General features: G+C 45.1%; 2 protein-coding genes across 2 annotated transcripts; both read left to right on the top strand.

The window, feature by feature from the left end:
* The first annotated feature begins 3,788 nt into the window (after window positions 1-3,788).
* On the top strand, window positions 3,789-6,337 carry LOC118377950 (matrix metalloproteinase-14-like). Its single transcript, XM_052467014.1, has 3 exons — window positions 3,789-4,152; window positions 5,488-5,993; window positions 6,122-6,337. Exons 1-3 carry the CDS (start codon window positions 3,789-3,791, stop codon window positions 6,311-6,313), a joined length of 1,062 nt encoding a protein of 353 aa, XP_052322974.1. The 3' UTR covers window positions 6,314-6,337.
* A 6,351-nt stretch (window positions 6,338-12,688) lies between these two features.
* On the top strand, window positions 12,689-16,518 carry LOC127908287 (uromodulin-like). The gene is made up of 9 exons (XM_052466081.1): window positions 12,689-12,836; window positions 12,955-12,997; window positions 13,090-13,197; window positions 13,279-13,487; window positions 13,706-13,863; window positions 14,751-14,993; window positions 15,197-15,371; window positions 15,913-16,018; window positions 16,340-16,518. The coding sequence occupies exons 1-9, from the start codon at window positions 12,813-12,815 to the stop codon at window positions 16,456-16,458; spliced, it is 1,185 nt and encodes a 394-aa protein (XP_052322041.1). The 5' UTR covers window positions 12,689-12,812; the 3' UTR covers window positions 16,459-16,518.

The raw sequence follows: 16,518 nt of genomic DNA, 5'->3' as shown, positions 1-16,518 counted from the left end.
ACCAGGTAGGCTAGTTGAGAACAAGTTCTCATTTGCAACTGCGACCTGGCCAAGATAAAGCATAGCAGTGTGAACAGACAACACAGAGTTACACATGGAGTAAACGATTAACACAGTAGAAAAAAAGGGAGTCTATATACAATGTGTGCAAAAGGCATGAGTTAGGTGAATAATTACAATTTTGCAGATTAACACGAGTGATAAATGATCAGATGGTCATGTAGAGATATTGGTGTGCAAAAGTCAAAAACAGTATGGGGATGAGGTAGGTGAAAATGGGTGGGCTATTTACCAATAGACTATGTGCAGCTGCAGCGATCGGTTAGCTGCTGTTTGAAGTTGGTGAGGGAGATAAAAGTCTCCAACTTCAGCGATTTTGCAATTCGTTCCAGTAACAGGCAGCAGAGTACTGCAACGAAAGGCGGCCAAATGAGGTGTTGGCTTTAGGGATGATCAGTGAGATACACGTGCTATGGATGGGTGTTGCCATCGTGAACTGAGATAAGGCGGAGCTTTACCTAGCATGGACTTGTAGATGACCTGGAGCCAGTGGGTCTGGCGACGAATATGTAGCGAGGGCCAGCCGACTAGAGCATACAAGTCGCAGTGGTGGGTGGTATAAGGTGCTTTAGTGACACAACGGATGGCACTGTGATAAACTGCATCCAGTTTGCTGAGTAGAGTGTTGGAAGCCATTTTGTAGATGACATCGCCGAAGTCGAGGATCGGTAGGATAGTCAGTTTTACTAGGGTAAGCTTGGCGGCGTGAGTGAAGGAGGCTTTGTTGCGGAATAGAAAGCGGACTCTTGATTTGATTTTCGATTGGAGATGTTTGATATGAGTCTGGAAGGAGAGTTTGCATTCCAGCCAGACACCTAGGTACTTATAGATGTCCACATTTTCAAGGTCGGAACCATCCAGGGTGGTGATGCTAGTCGGGCATGCGGGTGCAGGCAGCGATCAGTTGAAAAGCATGCATTTGGCTTTACGAGCGTTTAAGAGCAGTTGGAGGCCACGGAAGGAGTGTTGTATGGCATTGAAGCTCGTTGGGAGGTTAGATAGCACAGTGTCCAATGACGGGCCGAAAGTATATAGAATGGTGTCGTGTGCGTAGAGGTGGATCAGGGAATCGCCCGCAGCAAGAGCAACATCATTGATATATACAGAGAAAAGAGTCGGCCCGAGAATTGAACCCTGTGGCACCCCCATAGAGACTGCCAGAGGACCGGACAGCATGCCCTCCGATTTGACACACTGAACTCTGTCTGCAAAGTAATTGGTGAACCAGGCAAGGCAGTCATCCGAAAAACCGAGGCTACTGAGTCTGCCGATAAGAATATGGTGATTGACAGAGTCGAAAGCCTTGGCAAGGTCGATGAAGACGGCTGCACAGTACTGTCTTTTATCGATGGCGGTTATGATATCGTTTAGTACCTTGAGTGTGGCTGAGGTGCACCCGTGACCGGCTCGGAAACCAGATTGCACAGCGGAGAATGTACGGTGGGATTCGAGATGGTCAGTGACCTGTTTGTTGACTTGGCTTTCGAAGACCTTAGATAAGCAGGGCAGGATGGATATAGGTCTGTAACAGTTTGGGTCCAGGGTGTCTCCCCCTTTGAAGAGGGGATGACTGCGGCAGCTTTCAATCCTTGGGGATCTCAGACGATATGAAAGAGAGGTTGAACAGGCTGGTAATAGGGGTTGCGACAATGGCGGCGGATAGTTACAGAAATAGAGGGTCCAGATTGTCAAGCCCAGCTGATTTGTATGGGTCCAGGTTTTGCAGCTCTTTCAGAACATCTGCTATCTGGATTTGGGTAAAGGAGAACCTGGAGAGGCTTGGGCGAGGAGCTGCGGGGGGCGGAGCTGTTGGCCGAGGTTGGAGTAGCTAGGTGGAAGGCATGGCCAGCCGTTGAGAAATGCTTATTGAAGTTTTCGATAATCATGGATTTATCGGTGGTGACCGTGTTACCTAGCCTCAGTGCAGTGGGCAGCTGGGAGGAGGTGCTCTTGTTCTCCATGGACTTCACAGTGTCCCAGAACTTTTTGGAGTTGGAGCTACAGGATGCAAACTTCTGCCTGAAGAAGCTGGCCTTAGCTTTCCTGACTGACTGCGTGTATTGGTTCCTGACTTCCCTGAACAGTTGCATATCGCGGGGACTATTCGATGCTATTGCAGTCCGCCACAGGATGTTTTTGTGCTGGTCGAGGGCAGTCAGGTCTGGAGTGAACCAAGGGCTGTATCTGTTCTTAGTTCTGAATTTTTTGAACGGAGCATGCTTATCTAAAATGGTGAGGAAGTTACTTTTAAAGAATGACCAGGCATCCTCAACTGACGGGATGAGGTCAATGTCCTTCCAGGATACCCGGGCCAGGTCGATTAGAAAGGCCTGCTCACAGAAGTGTTTTAGGGAGCGTTTGACAGTGATGAGGGTGGTCATTTGACTGCGGCTCCGTAGCGGATACAGGCAATGAGGCAGTGGTCGCTGAGATCCTGGTTGAAGACAGCGGAGGTGTATTTGGAGGGCCAGTTGGTCAGGATGACGTCTATGAGGGTGCCCTTGTTTACAGAGTTAGGGTTGTACCTGGTGGGTTCCTTGATGATTTGTGTGAGATTGAGGGCATCTAGCTTAGATTGTAGGACTGCCGGGGTGTTAAGCATATCTCAGTTTAGGTCACCTAACAGAACAAACTCTGAGGCTAGATGGGGGCGATCAATTCACAAATGGTGTCCAGGGCACAGCTGGGAGCTGAGGGGGTCGGTAGCAGGCGGCAACAGTGAGAGACTTATTTCTGGAGAGAGTAATTTTCAGAATTAGTAGTTCGAACTGTTTGGGTATGGACCTGGAAAGTATGACATTACTTTGCAGGCTATCTCTGCAGTAGACTGCAACTCCTCCCCCTTTGGCAGTTCTATCTTGACGGAAGATGTTATAGTTGGGTATGAAAATCTCTGAATTTTTGGTGGCCTTCCTGAGCCAGGATTCAGACACGGCAAGGACATCAGGGTTAGCAGAGTGTGCTAAAGCAGTGAGTAAAACAAACTTAGGGAGGAGGCTTCTGATGTTGACATGCATGAAACCAAGGCTTTTTCGATCATAGAAGTCAACAAATGAGGGTGCCTGGGGACATGCAGGGCCTGGGTTTACCTCCACATCACCCGCGGAACAGAGAAGGAGTAGTATGAGGGTGCGGCTAAAGGCTATCAAAACTGGTCGCCTAGAGCGTTGGGGGCAGAGAATAAGAGGAGCAGGTTTCTGGGCATGATAGAATATATTCAGGGCATAATGCGCAGGTCTGTGCTAACAAGCTAACAGTTCGTAGGCCGAGGCTAAACAAGGTAGCAGTTAGCGGACCGGAGCTAAACAAGCTAGCAGTTAGCAGGCCGAATTAGCAAGCAAGGAGATAGCAAGGGCTAGAGAGTTAGCCTTTGGGGACGTCGCGATGGGGTGAGTCTGTTTATTCCTCTTCATGCGGTGACATCGATAGACTGGTCGTGGGCCCGGGTATTGTAGCCCAGGAGTATGCTACGGTGGTAGCACAGGTGCTCTGGCCGGGCTAGCTTCAAGCTAAGTGGGTGGAAACGCTAGCCAGGAGTAATCATCCGGGGTTGCGGTTTAGCTAGATATGTGTTATTTCATAGTTTTGATGTCTTTACTATTATTCTACAATGTAGAAAATAGTAAAAATAAAGAAAACCCTTGAATTAGTAGGTGTTCTAAAACTTTTGACCGGTAGTGTATGTGCTAAGAATATTTAGTCTAATCCTCAACCCCTCTCCCAGCATTATGAACACCACCCCAAAGGTTGGTGAGGTTCGGACACTGGAGGCCATCCACAGAGCTTTCGAGGTGTGGGAGCGCGTGACTCCACTGAGCTTTGAAGATGTCGCTTTCCAAGACATCACTAACAGCAGCCAGGACACGCTAGAGATCATGCTGTTGTTTGCATCTGGTTTCCATGGAGACATGTCTCTGTTTGAGGGCGAGGGGTGGTCTCTGGCTCATGCCTACTACCCAGGGTCCGGGATGGGCGGAGACACGCACTTTGACGCTGATGAACTCTGGATCCTTGACAACCACGTCCCGTTTGCCCCCATTTCCCCCTCAATCACTATTACCGCTACTAGAAGAAAAACCCTTTTGCAATTATGTTAGCACAGCTGAAAACTGTTGTCCTGATTTAAAGAAGCAATAAAACTGTCCTTCTTTAGACTAGTTGAGTATCTGGAGCATCAGCATTTGTGGGTTCGACTACAGGCTCAAAATAGCCAGAAACAAATAACTTTCTTCTGAAAGTCATTAGTCTATTCTTGTTCTGAGAATTATTATTATTCCATGTGAGATATTGCCAAGAAACTGAAGATCTCCCTTCACAGAACAGCGCAAACGGACTCTAACCAGAATACAAAGAGGAGTGGGAGGCTCGGGTGCACAACTGACCAAGAGGGCATGTACATTCGAGTGTCTAGTTTGAGATACAGATGCCTCACAAGTCCTCAATTGGCAGCTATTTTTTTAACCTTTATTTAACTAGGCAAGTAAGTTAAGAACAAATACTTATTTTCAATGACTGTCTAGGAACAGTGGGTTAACTGCCTGTTCGGGGGCAGAACGACAGATTTGTACCTTGTCAGCTCAGGGGTTTGAACTTGCAACCTTCTGGTTGCACTAGGCTACCCTGCCGCCCCAGGGTAGCCTAGCTTCATTAAAATAGTACCCGCAAAACACCAGTATCAACGTCAACAGTGAAGAGGCAACTCCGGGATGCTGGCCTTCTAGGCAGAGTTCCTCTGTCCAGTGTCTATGTTCTTTTGCCCATCTTAATCTTTTGTTTTTATTGGCCAGTCTGAGATATGGCTTTTTCTTTGCAACTCTGCCTAGACGGCCAGCATCCTGGAGTCGCCTCTTCATTGTTGATGTTGAGACAGGTGTTTTGCGGGTACTACTTAATGAAGCTGCCAGTTGAGGACTTTTGAGGCGTCTGTTTCTCAAACTAGACACTCTAATGTACTTGTCCTCTTGCTCATTTGTGCACCGGGGCCTCCCACTCCTCTTTCCAATCTGGTTAGGGCCAGTTTGCGCTGTTCTGTGAAGGGAGTAGTACACAGCGCTGTATGAGATCTTCAGTTTCTTGGCATTTTCTCGCATGGAATACCCTTCATTTCTCAGAACATGAACAGACTGATGAGTTTCAGAAGAAAGTGATTTGATTCTGACCATCAAGGACATTTCTAAGTGACCCCAAACTTTTGAACGGTAGTGAACATGCATAGTAGAACCCGTTTAATTGATGTCCTCCCTCACAGGGTCATGAGAGAGAGCAACCTAACAAGAGAAGGCGCTATTCTACTGAGCCATTTACTTTGTTATCTTTTATAATTTCTTATTGTCGTTGCATGGTCGAGAAGGAACCTGCAAGTAAGCATTTCATTGAACTGTGTATACCATGCGTATCCTGTACATACGACTAATACAATTTGAAAAGGGAGAGGGGTGGGGTCAGAGAAAGCATGTAGGGATATATGTGAGGTTCATTGTCAAACCCATAGCATTTATAATGTCATCATCTTGGATTGTGCAGGATCTCCAGACAATGCTCCCACTCAGGACCCACCCACCACCGCTGGTGATGACACTGCCCCAAACCAAAACCCCACCACCACTGCTCCTCCAGAACTAGAATCCTCCACCACTGCTCCTCTAGACCGAGCCCCCATCACCACCCCTGATAGTCCCCTTGAGACAGACCCCTTCAGCCCTACCTATACCCCAGACCAACAAGAACCAGATCCCACCTACGCACCTCCCCTCCCTCTGATACCCGACCCAGACCCCACCATCCCCTGGCCTGATCCAGTGCCGGTGACCCCTTACATCAGGAGGGATGAACCTCGTCGCCCCCCAAAGCAGCCAGACCACACTGCCCCCAATATCTGTGACGGGGACTTTGATACAGTCACCATGCTGCGAGGGGAGATGTTCGTCTTCAAGGTGAGAAGCAGGGCTAGTCTAAGAATACACTGTTTTGTATAGTTGTATTACTTCATACTCCATTCTAATCTCCCAAAAGAGGATGACGTAGGTGATTATGTTCTGATGGTATCTCCTGTCTTTGCCAGGGTCGCTGGTTCTGGAGAGTTAGAAGGAACCTTGTCCTGGACAACTACCCAATGCCTATCTCGGTCTTCTGGGTTGGACTACCTGATGATATAGACTCTGGTTATGATGGAAAATGTGTCTTTTTCAAAAGTGTGTATTTTATTTTATTCTCATATATTAAGTTTATTTTATGTGTAATAGTTTACATTTAATGGGTGCTGTTGTGTCTTTGCTATGCCGGATTAAATGATATGACATGCTATTTTATTAAATAATTTCTCTGTAATTAATATTACCTGATTAAACTAATGATGTAAATGTAATTAACTAGAAAGTAGGGGGACCACGGAAGAATGTTCATAGAGCCGTTGTCTTCCGAATAAACTCTTAAAGACCTGGTAATCTTTTATATCAATAGCAGTCAATTATTAATCGTCACCTTATTCAGTCTCATCTGAACGTCGTAAAATTCTTGGTTATCTTCACGAACCCTGGCTAACAAGTTGAATCAGCAATACAAATTTTGGTTTAATTATTTATTTACTACATACCTAAATAATCACACAGAATGACATATACACAGGCTGGATCATACATTGATTACTAATTATGTCATACAAGAAAACGTCCCTTATGGAAGGAACCGATATTACAGCTGGTTACACAAAGAAAAGGGGATGGGTTTGAATGAAAGCGGGAAGACTGAGGAACAAAAGGATTGGGTCTCTATCGGACCTTATGAAGCTATGCTATCGTAAATACAGAGTCTTATGCATTCTAAATAGTCGCCCATTTGAAAAAGGAAAATGCAATAAATATTTACTCTGAGCTCCGCTTCGAGAGATTGGCCGTAGATGGAATGGTGGGTTGCCCAGCAGAGATCGCTCTTGTCCTTTGAAGAATATGTCTTGTGGTTAAACTGATTCGTTGTAGTACCCTGTCTTTCTGAGGAGATTGTCCGTCCTTTCCTAGCCCACGTTTACAGCTGCCGCTGCTAACTTGACGTCTAGGATGTACAGTGGGGCAAAAAAGTATTTAGTCAGCCACCAATTGTGCAAGTTCTCCCACTTAAAAAGATGAGAGAGCCCTGTAATTTTCATCATAGGTACACTTCAACTATGACAGACAAAATGAGGGGAAAAAATCCAGAAAATCACACTGTTGGATTTTAATGAATTTATTTGCAAATTATGGTAGAAAATAAGTATTTGGTCAATAACAAAAGTTTATCTCAATACTTTGTTATATACCCTTTGTTGGCAATGACAGAGGTCGAACGTTTTCTGTAAGTGTTCACAAGGTTTTCACACACTGTTGCTGGTATTTTGGCCCATTCCTCCATGCAGATCTCCTCTAGAGCAGTGATGTTTTGGGGCTGTTGCTGGGCAACACAGACTTTCAAAACCATTTTATTTCATTTTATTTACCCTACCATAACTGATCTCAACTGACTGACTGATGGGATATCTTTTTACATCTGAAATGTTATTGATAAATATCATTTCTCTAGTCAAGGGGAAACAGATTTGGCCCTGAGTGTTGAAAGACCGAGAACTGAAGAAAAGGGAGTAAAAGGCTAATTTTCTAGCCCCTGCTATCTGCTTACTTGCTAACCCGGTCTGCTAACTGCTCGCCTGCCGGGCCCGGTCTGCTAACTGCTAGCCCTGGCTAACTGCTTGCTAACCTGGCCTGCTAACTGCTAGCTTGCCCCGGTCTACTAACTGCTAGCTGCCGGCCCCAGCCTGCTAACTGATAGCTTACCTGCCCGGTATGTAACTGCTAGCCCATGCTAACTGCTTGCTTGCTAACCCGGCCTGCTAACTGCTAGCTTGCCCCGGTCTACTAGCTGCTAGCTTGTTTAGCCCCTGCCTACTAACTGTTAGCTTGTTAGCATCGGCCTGCTAACTGTCTGAATCGCCATGTCCCCATCCAGCCCAACCACTCGCTGGACCCATATATGTTCACTTGGCTACGCATGCCTCTCTCTAATATCAATATGCCTTGTCCATTACTGTCATGGTTAGTGATTACTGTCTTATTTCACTGTAGAGCCTCTAGCCCTGCTCAATATGCCTTAACCAACCATGTTGTTCCACCTCCTACATATGCGATGACATCACATACAAACTAAGCTTGATGCCCTCAATCTCACACAAATGATCAATGAACCTACCAGGTACAACCCCAAATCAGTAAACACGGGCACCCTCATAGATGTCATCCTAACTAATTCGCCCTCCAAATACACCTCTGCTGTTTTCAATCAAGATATCAGCTATCACTGCCTCATTGCCTGCATCCGTAATGGGTCTGCGACCAAACGACCACCCCTCATCACTGTCAAACGCCCCCTGAAACACTTCTGCGAGCAGGCCTTTCTAATCGACCTGGCCGGGTATCCTGGAATGACATAGACCTCATCCCGTCAGCAGAGGATGCCTGGATATTCTTTAAAAGTGCCTTCCTCACCATCTTAAATAAGCATCCCCTCTCAAAAAATGTAGAACTAGGAATAGATACAGTCCTTGGTTCACTCCAGACCTGTCTGCCCTTGACCAGCACAAAAACATCCTGTGGCGTTCTGCATTAGCATCGAATAGCCCCGTGATATGCAACTTTTCAGGGAAGTTAGTAACAAATATACACAGGCAGTTAGAAAAGCTAAGGCAAGCTTTTTCAAACAGAAATTTGCATCCTGTAGTACAAACTCAAAAAAGTTCTGGGACACTGTAAAGTCCATGGAGAATAAGAGCACCTCCTCCCAGCTGCCCACTGCTCTGAGGCTAGGAAACACTGTCACCACCGATAAATCCACTATAATTGAGAATTTCACTAAGCATTTCTCTACGACTGGCCATGCTTTCCATATGGCTACCCCTACCCCGGTCAACTGCCCGGCACCCCCACGATTTCTCCTTTATCCAAATCCAGATAGCTGATGTTCTGAAAGAGCTGCAAAACCTGGGCCCCTACAAATCAGCCGGGCTAGACTATCTGGACCCTCTCTTTCTAAAATTATCTGCCGAAATTGTTGCAACCCCTATTACTAGCCTGTTCAACCTCTCTTTCGTATCTTCTGAGATTCCCAAAGATTGGAAGGCTGCGCGGTCATCCCCCTCTTCAAAGGGGGTGACACTCTAGACCCAAACTGCTACAGACCTATATCTATCCTACCCTGTCTTTCTAAGGTCTTCAAGGTCAAGTTAACAAACAGATTACTGACCATTTAGAATCCCACCATACCTTCTCCGCTATGCAATCTGGTTTCAGAGCTGGTCGTGGGTGCACCTCAGCCACGCTCAAGGTTCTAAATCATAACCGCCATCGATAAGAGACATTACTCTGCAGCCGTATTCATCGACCTGGCCAAGGCTCCGACTCTGTCAATCACAACATTCTTATTGGCAGACTCGACAGCCTTGGTTTCTCAAATGATTGCCTCGCCTGGTTTACCAACAACTTCTCTGATAGAGTTCAGTGTGTCAAATCGGAGGGCCTGTTGTCCGGACCTCTGACAGTCTATATGGGTGTGCCACAGGGTTCAATTCTCGGGCCAGACAACACCATTCTGTATACTTCTGGCCCCTCCTTGGATACTGTGTTAACTAACTTCCAGACGAGCTTCAATGCCATACAACTTCCGTGGCCTCCAACTGCTCTTAAATGCAAGTAAAACTAAATGCATGCTATTCAATCGATCACTGCCCACAACTGCTCGCCCGTCCAGCATCACTACTCTAGACGGCTCTGACTTAGAATACGTGGACAACTACAAATACCTGGGTGTCTGGTTAGACTGTAAACTCTCCTTCCAGACTTATATTAAGCATCTCCAATCCAAAATTAAATCTAGAATCGGCCTCCTATATCACAAAAAAGCATCCTTCACTCATGATTTGATTTGATTTGATTTGATTTTGATTTGATTTGATTTGATGTTGCCAAACATACCCTCGTAAAACTGACCATCCTACCAATCCTCAACTTTGGTGATGTCATCTATAAAATAGCCTCCGACACTCTACTCAACAAACTGGATGCAGTCTATCACAGTGCCATCCGTTTGGTCACCAAAGCCCCATACACTACCCACCATTGCGACCTGTACGCTCTCGTTGAATGGCCCTCGCTTCATACTCGTCGCCAAACCCACTGGCTACAGGTTATCTACAAGTCTCTGCTAGGTAAAGCCCCGCCTTATCTCAGCTCACTGGTCACCATAGCAGCACCCACTCATAGCACGCGCTCCAGCAGGTATATTTCACTGGTCGCCCCCAAAGCCAATTCCTCCTTTGGTCGTCTTTCCTTCCAGTTCTCTGCTGCCCATGACTGGAACGAATTGCAAAAATCTCTGAAGCTGGAGACTCACATCTCCCTCACTAGCTTTAAGCACCAGCTGTCAGAGCAGCTTACAGATCACTGCACCTGTACATAGCCCATCTGTAAACAGCCCATCTATCTACCTACCTCATCCCCATACTGGTATTTATTTATTTTGCTCATTTGCACCCCAGTATCTCTACCTGCACATTCATCTTCTGCCGATCTACCATTCCAGTGTTTAATTGCTATATTGTAATTACTTCGCCACCATGGCCTATTTATTTCCTTAACTTACCTCATTTTGCATTCACTGTATATATACTTTTTGTTTTCTTTTGATTTACTGTATTATTGACTATGTTTTGTTTATTCCAAGTGTAACTCTGTGTTGTTGTATGTGTCGAATTGCTACGCTTTATCTTGGCCAGGTCGCAGTTGCAAATGGGAACTTGTTCTCAACTAGCCTACCTGGTTAAATAAAGGTGAAATAAATAAATAAATAAATAAAGAAGCCTTCCTCAGCGATGATGGCGGTGAGTGAGTTGTTATAGGGGATAATGGCTATAAAAAATAGAGGGAGGCTATGGATACTGAGCTGAGAGGGGAAAGGGTTTGGACACATGGAATGCCTGGCAAAGGTTGTCTAATGCAGGTATCTCATAATTCCTCCTCTCCCACCAAAGTCCCACCCCAGCTAATGCTTTTCAAAGCTGTTTCCTATAGTGAATAAACAACTATGATGGTCAAATGTCTTCCAGATAAGTAGTTTTTCATTTTTCAATTTTCATCAAAAGGGATAGGTACTTGTGAAGGAGAATTAAAAATAGTCTCTAGTCCAAGTGAAGGCTTCTCCTTCACAGTGCTGTAACTATTACTAATGGTGAACAGGACTAGCACAGGTCTGCAATGACAGTATCCTGTGAAGTGTGATGAACTTGTCAAGAGTTGGAGCAGAAGATGCATACCCAAAGAAGGTTAACAGACTAATGACTCAAACTTGAAAAAAATGAACAAATAGCATTTCCACAGTAAATTCCCTCTGTGCTTTTCAACATTTGCATCAACAATATTTGTCTTCCCTACCCAGCTTACACATACTTCTACAAGGGCTCCAAGTACTGGAGGTTTGAAACCAGAAGATGAAGGTTGACCCAGACTACCCCATATCCCCAGCGTGGACCCAGATACAGATGACACAGTTACAGGCCGCAAGTGGCCAACAGTGGACCAGCCAAAACCACAACCACCAGTTGGCTCAGTCCCAGATGAGGTGGACAGAGAGACCAATTAGGATTACACCAACGATGTGGATTATGAACCTGATGCGAAGGACAAAGGGGTGGATGTGGTTATGACCCTGATCATAGTGACCGTGCCCCTGGTCCTGGTGCTGTTCATCCTACTATTGATCTATGCTATTATCAACACCCTGCAGAAGAAAGAAGCGGCCAGACTTTTGGTCCACTGCAAACGATCCCTGCAGGAGTGGGTTTGATCTGCTCCATAAATGGATTCACACACACGCAAACACATACACACACCATACATAGGCACATTCCATTTGAACACATATATACACACAAGCATTACATAAAAATACAAGCACACAGTTTCCCCATCTTTCCTCCATGGTGCTTTACCCAATCTTGATTTAAGCCTGTTTATAACAGATAATATGCACTTTTAACGTCCCGTGTTTAGATTTTTGTTAGTTGCGGTTGTAGTTTTAAGCGTGTTTAGCTACAGATTTCTGTGAATGTCCTTATAAAACAGAGTGGTGGTGCGTGAATGTTTAACTGTTGTGTGTGCTGTGTTCTGTTAACACAAGACCACCGTCTCCCACTGTGTCTTTCCTCTAGGGGGTAGTACCCTAGCAGAGCTATAGCCTATGCAGACTAGTAGGCCTAGGCCATCTCCATTGGAAGACCATAAAAAATTGAGACGAACATTGTGAAATTAAAATTCCCTAAATTATCAACCTCTCTATAAAGCCATGTCTCTCCCTGAAATGTTTGTTTTTCTGGATAGGAGGGGTTCTGCAATTGACTGGTGCAATTAGGTTGCTGATAGGCTGGGAAAGATGGGGTGACTTCATTTCTGTGCTTGGCCAATGAGGTTACTCGAAGGAAGTTGGGGCACTCCGAGGGAAATTAAGGTGTGTGACTGGGGGTAGGCTTATTGTTCAGATACAAATAAACAGGTGTTTTACATTCAGGTAATCACCTAGGTCTATGGTAATTACAGCTCCAGGCCTTTGGATCTGTTGAGTATATAAGGCTATGTTTTTTTTTTGTATTCTTCAGACAGGGCTATGTTACTTTGACCTTCCAGTAATTCAAGTCAGTACAAAAATAAATATATATTTTGGGAACAGATTGCAAATAACCAATGGCGCTCAAATTCAACTTGAAGGTGTGTAGATACTGTTATGCTTGTATTGAAACAAAAGGACACGTTTAGAAACTACAATGTAGAAAATTAATTAAACCTGTTAAATGTCATGTATGTTAATTGCTGTGGAATTTACCAGGTATTTTTGGTCCTTGTCATTTTCTGCTGTGACCGTGTCCTTGGTGAGAAACACATTTGTCTGATTTCTATAGCTTGCGAGTATTTACTTGATAATTTCATGAGTGGCCTCCATTGATGTCATGTTTTCTCTCAGGAATATGCACTGTCACACACTGCACTGACACAACCAAGTGTTTGCTATCCCTCGACAAAAGCAACTGCAAATGTGCTGTTGGCTACTATGGAGACCTGTGTGACAAAGGTTTAAACATTTTGGTAGACCAGAATAACTACAATAGTTCTATTGGCATTTGTTCTTAAACTGTGTTTTAATTTATTTTAGTTGCTACCATCAATGTCATGTGTGGCAAAGACTACATTACTATCATGGTGAATGAGGACTTTTTCCAGTACTACAAAGTACCTATGGAATCTCTGCACTTGAAGAATGAGTCTTGTCGTGCCCAAAAGGAGGTCATGTCTGATGTCCCATACTACATTGTGCGGATATCAAAGGATCAGTACGTTTCCTGTGGCGGTAAACCACTGGAGGTAAGTATGATTCATCCCACACTTCATATTATCCTTTGATAATCCTGTCTCAGAAAAGGCCTAATCTCAAGGCTCAACACACTGATCTATAGTTGTCATGTGCTGATTTTGAGGGCAGAGGTTTTTACCCTTGTTATCGCAGCAAGTCCAAGTGGTGACTTATTTATGAAGCTGGAAGTTTGTTTTTACTGGCATTGTGCTCTCTCTTTTTACAACAGAAAAACATCACTCACATTGCATACGCCTTAACTCTCATGTCGGCCCCTCAAGTCTATGGAAATATAATAAGAGACCCAATGATAAAAATTGAGTACACGTGTATCTACCCATACATCCGCACTGTCAGTTTGGCGTACCCCATCATCCCCTTCTCTAGGTAAGGCCCACTCTCTAAAAATTGTTTTGATCACAACTTAATGTACTTGAAGTTTGTCTTGGTCTATTACTGGAACGACCTAACAAGTCGACTCACTTGAGATGCAATTTGTCACATTGCCTTATTATTTGATACTGGGTTTCCTCTCCAGGAACAATTCTGGGCTCTAGTTTGAGCCTGTAGAATAGGTCCAGGAGTTATTCTTGCTAGTCTGACATTACTGATGTTCCAGCTGTTGATGGTGTTAAAGGTAAATGTTATACTAATCTTGGTTATTTCTCAATTCCCTTCGTGAAAGCCACCACTGTTTTGTAACCCTCCATGGCTAGTTGTAGGTGGTTGGTTGGAATTGAGAAAATGCTGTTTATTTCACTTTTGCCATGTGACGCAATCTTGATTTCAATGATTCTCATTGAGACAGGTGGGTGTCCACAAGTGCTGCATGTCATGAGTGTGACTCAGAAATAAAGCTGTGTTGAATGACACTTGTCTGTCTCAATGGGAGAAGATTTGAAATGGGGAAGATAGTGGCATACACCGTTGTTGCATTACTTCCTTGAGGATAATGTATTGACTAACTGGGCATTTTCTAAATTCCAACAAACCACCTGCACCTAGCTGTGAACCTTTAGAAGACAGTTGTGGCTTTCAAGTGGGGCATTGAGGGATATTCACTTAGTGAGTGTTGGTAGAATATTTTGCTTACCCTTAATTTGTTTCATTTTTACCTTTATTAATACTACCTAGGTAGCAACCGCTATCCGCCATCTGGGGCAGCGAGTAATGTCGGACTAACCACTGATTTATAAGCAGGAGTTCTTCCGGTTCAGGTAATGTGGATATGACAAGCATTTCTCTCACAGTAATCCTGTGCTGTTTTGGTTCAGTGAGACTGTGATGCGGATGGGTGAGTTGGATGCCAAGGTGGAGATGGCCCTCTTCACAGATCACACCTACACAGAGGCGTTCCAAAGCTCACCGCTGATCCACCTCCGGGACAGGGTGTATGTGGAGATCAAGGTCGTGGAGCTGGAGGACGTCTTCCACTTGAGGGTGAATGAATGCTGGGCCACACAGTCCCCCAAACCCAACCAGACAGACAGCTCTGTTCACACCCTGCTGCGCAATGGGTGAGTGGACAATCAACATTTATCCCTGGGAACATGTACGCCTACTTCTGCTCTTGAATCATGGCATGAACAATTCATTTAGCATGCTGTGCGCAATTAAGTTGAGCTGAGGTCAATTTGGCATGTCTGACTAATTGTGGCAGAATAGTGTTAAATTTGATGAAGGTCTTGGATTTACTCAACCCAAAACATCCCCCTCACAGGTGTGTGAATGACGAAACTGTCACCTTTCTCAATACGACAATGGGCGCCAATGGCGAGGCTTCAACCATCCGGTACAGCTTTGACATGTTCCGCTTTGTTGTGGAGCCTCATGACCTGTACCTGCACTGCGCAGTGCGCTTGTGCTCCCTGGACGATGACGAACCCTGCATTCCTGTAAGTTCACTGGCCTTTGGTGCAGCGGGCTAAGGCGGTGCTAGCTGTGTCACTACAGATCCTGGTTCGATTCCAGGTTTAGTCGCTGCGAACGGGAGACCCATGAGGCGGCGCACAATTGGCCCAGTGTTGTCCGGGTTAGGGAGGATTTGGCTGGCCGGGTTGTCCTTATCCCATCGTGCTCTAGCGACTCCTGTGGCAGGCCAGGCGCAATGCACACTGACACGGTCGCCAGGTGTACGGTGTTTCCTTCGACACGTTGGTGCGGCTGACTTCCGGGTTAAGTAAGCATTGTCAAGAAGCAGTGCGGTTCGGCGGGGTTGTGTTTCGGAGGACGCACAGCTCTCGCCCTTCGCATCTCCAGTCTGTACGGGAGTCGCAGCAATGGGACTAGACTAACTACCACTTGGATACAATGAAATTGGGATGACAAAAGGAGTTAAAAATGCTCAAATATTTATTTCTATTCATGAAGAAAATGCCTTTTCAGAAGTTGGCATGGCATACAAGATTGTCTTTTATTAATGCTTTACTGCTACAGGAGTGCAAATCTATAACCAAGAGGGCAGCAGTGCGTGGAGACCCAACTCATGGTCTACTGTCATATGGACCAATCAGGATTGACATACCAGACCGACCCCAATCTAGTAAGGATTTGTGTTTCGTTATCTAAATAAGATTAAAATATATTCTTGCCGGGCTCAAATATTGCCCTTGCTCACTCTACTTGCCTGCATTTTTTTTTTTTATGATTGTGACGTAGACCAGAGGGCTATACTACAAAAGCTCAACATGGGTATATGTTTTTGGTTGAGCCATTCTTTCAGTTTTCAAAATGGTTATGTAAGACTAGGCACGTTAGCTGGCTAAATCATTGATCCTACATTGTAGTATACCCCTCTGGGCTCATGTTGCAGCTAGAGGCAGGGTGGTGTGAGGTGTTTTCAATAGTCTTTACTTTGTTCCAGATCTGCTGCTGCTGATGATTCCTGTGGCTGGCATATGGGTCCTGGGCCTCTTCCTCCTCGCCCTAATCACCATCGCTAAGGCAGGAAACCGACGACTGTCACAGCTAGCAAACCGCTGACATCCAACTTGAATAAAAATAATAATTTCTATGACAATTAAATGAGTCTCTCTGCAGAAA

The sequence above is a fragment of the Oncorhynchus keta genome, chromosome 17 (assembly GCF_023373465.1).
Source record: "Oncorhynchus keta strain PuntledgeMale-10-30-2019 chromosome 17, Oket_V2, whole genome shotgun sequence".
Lineage (NCBI taxonomy): Eukaryota > Metazoa > Chordata > Actinopteri > Salmoniformes > Salmonidae > Oncorhynchus > Oncorhynchus keta.
The sequence above is the reverse complement of the archived record's forward strand: the minus strand, read 5'-3'. Positions and strand labels throughout refer to the sequence as shown.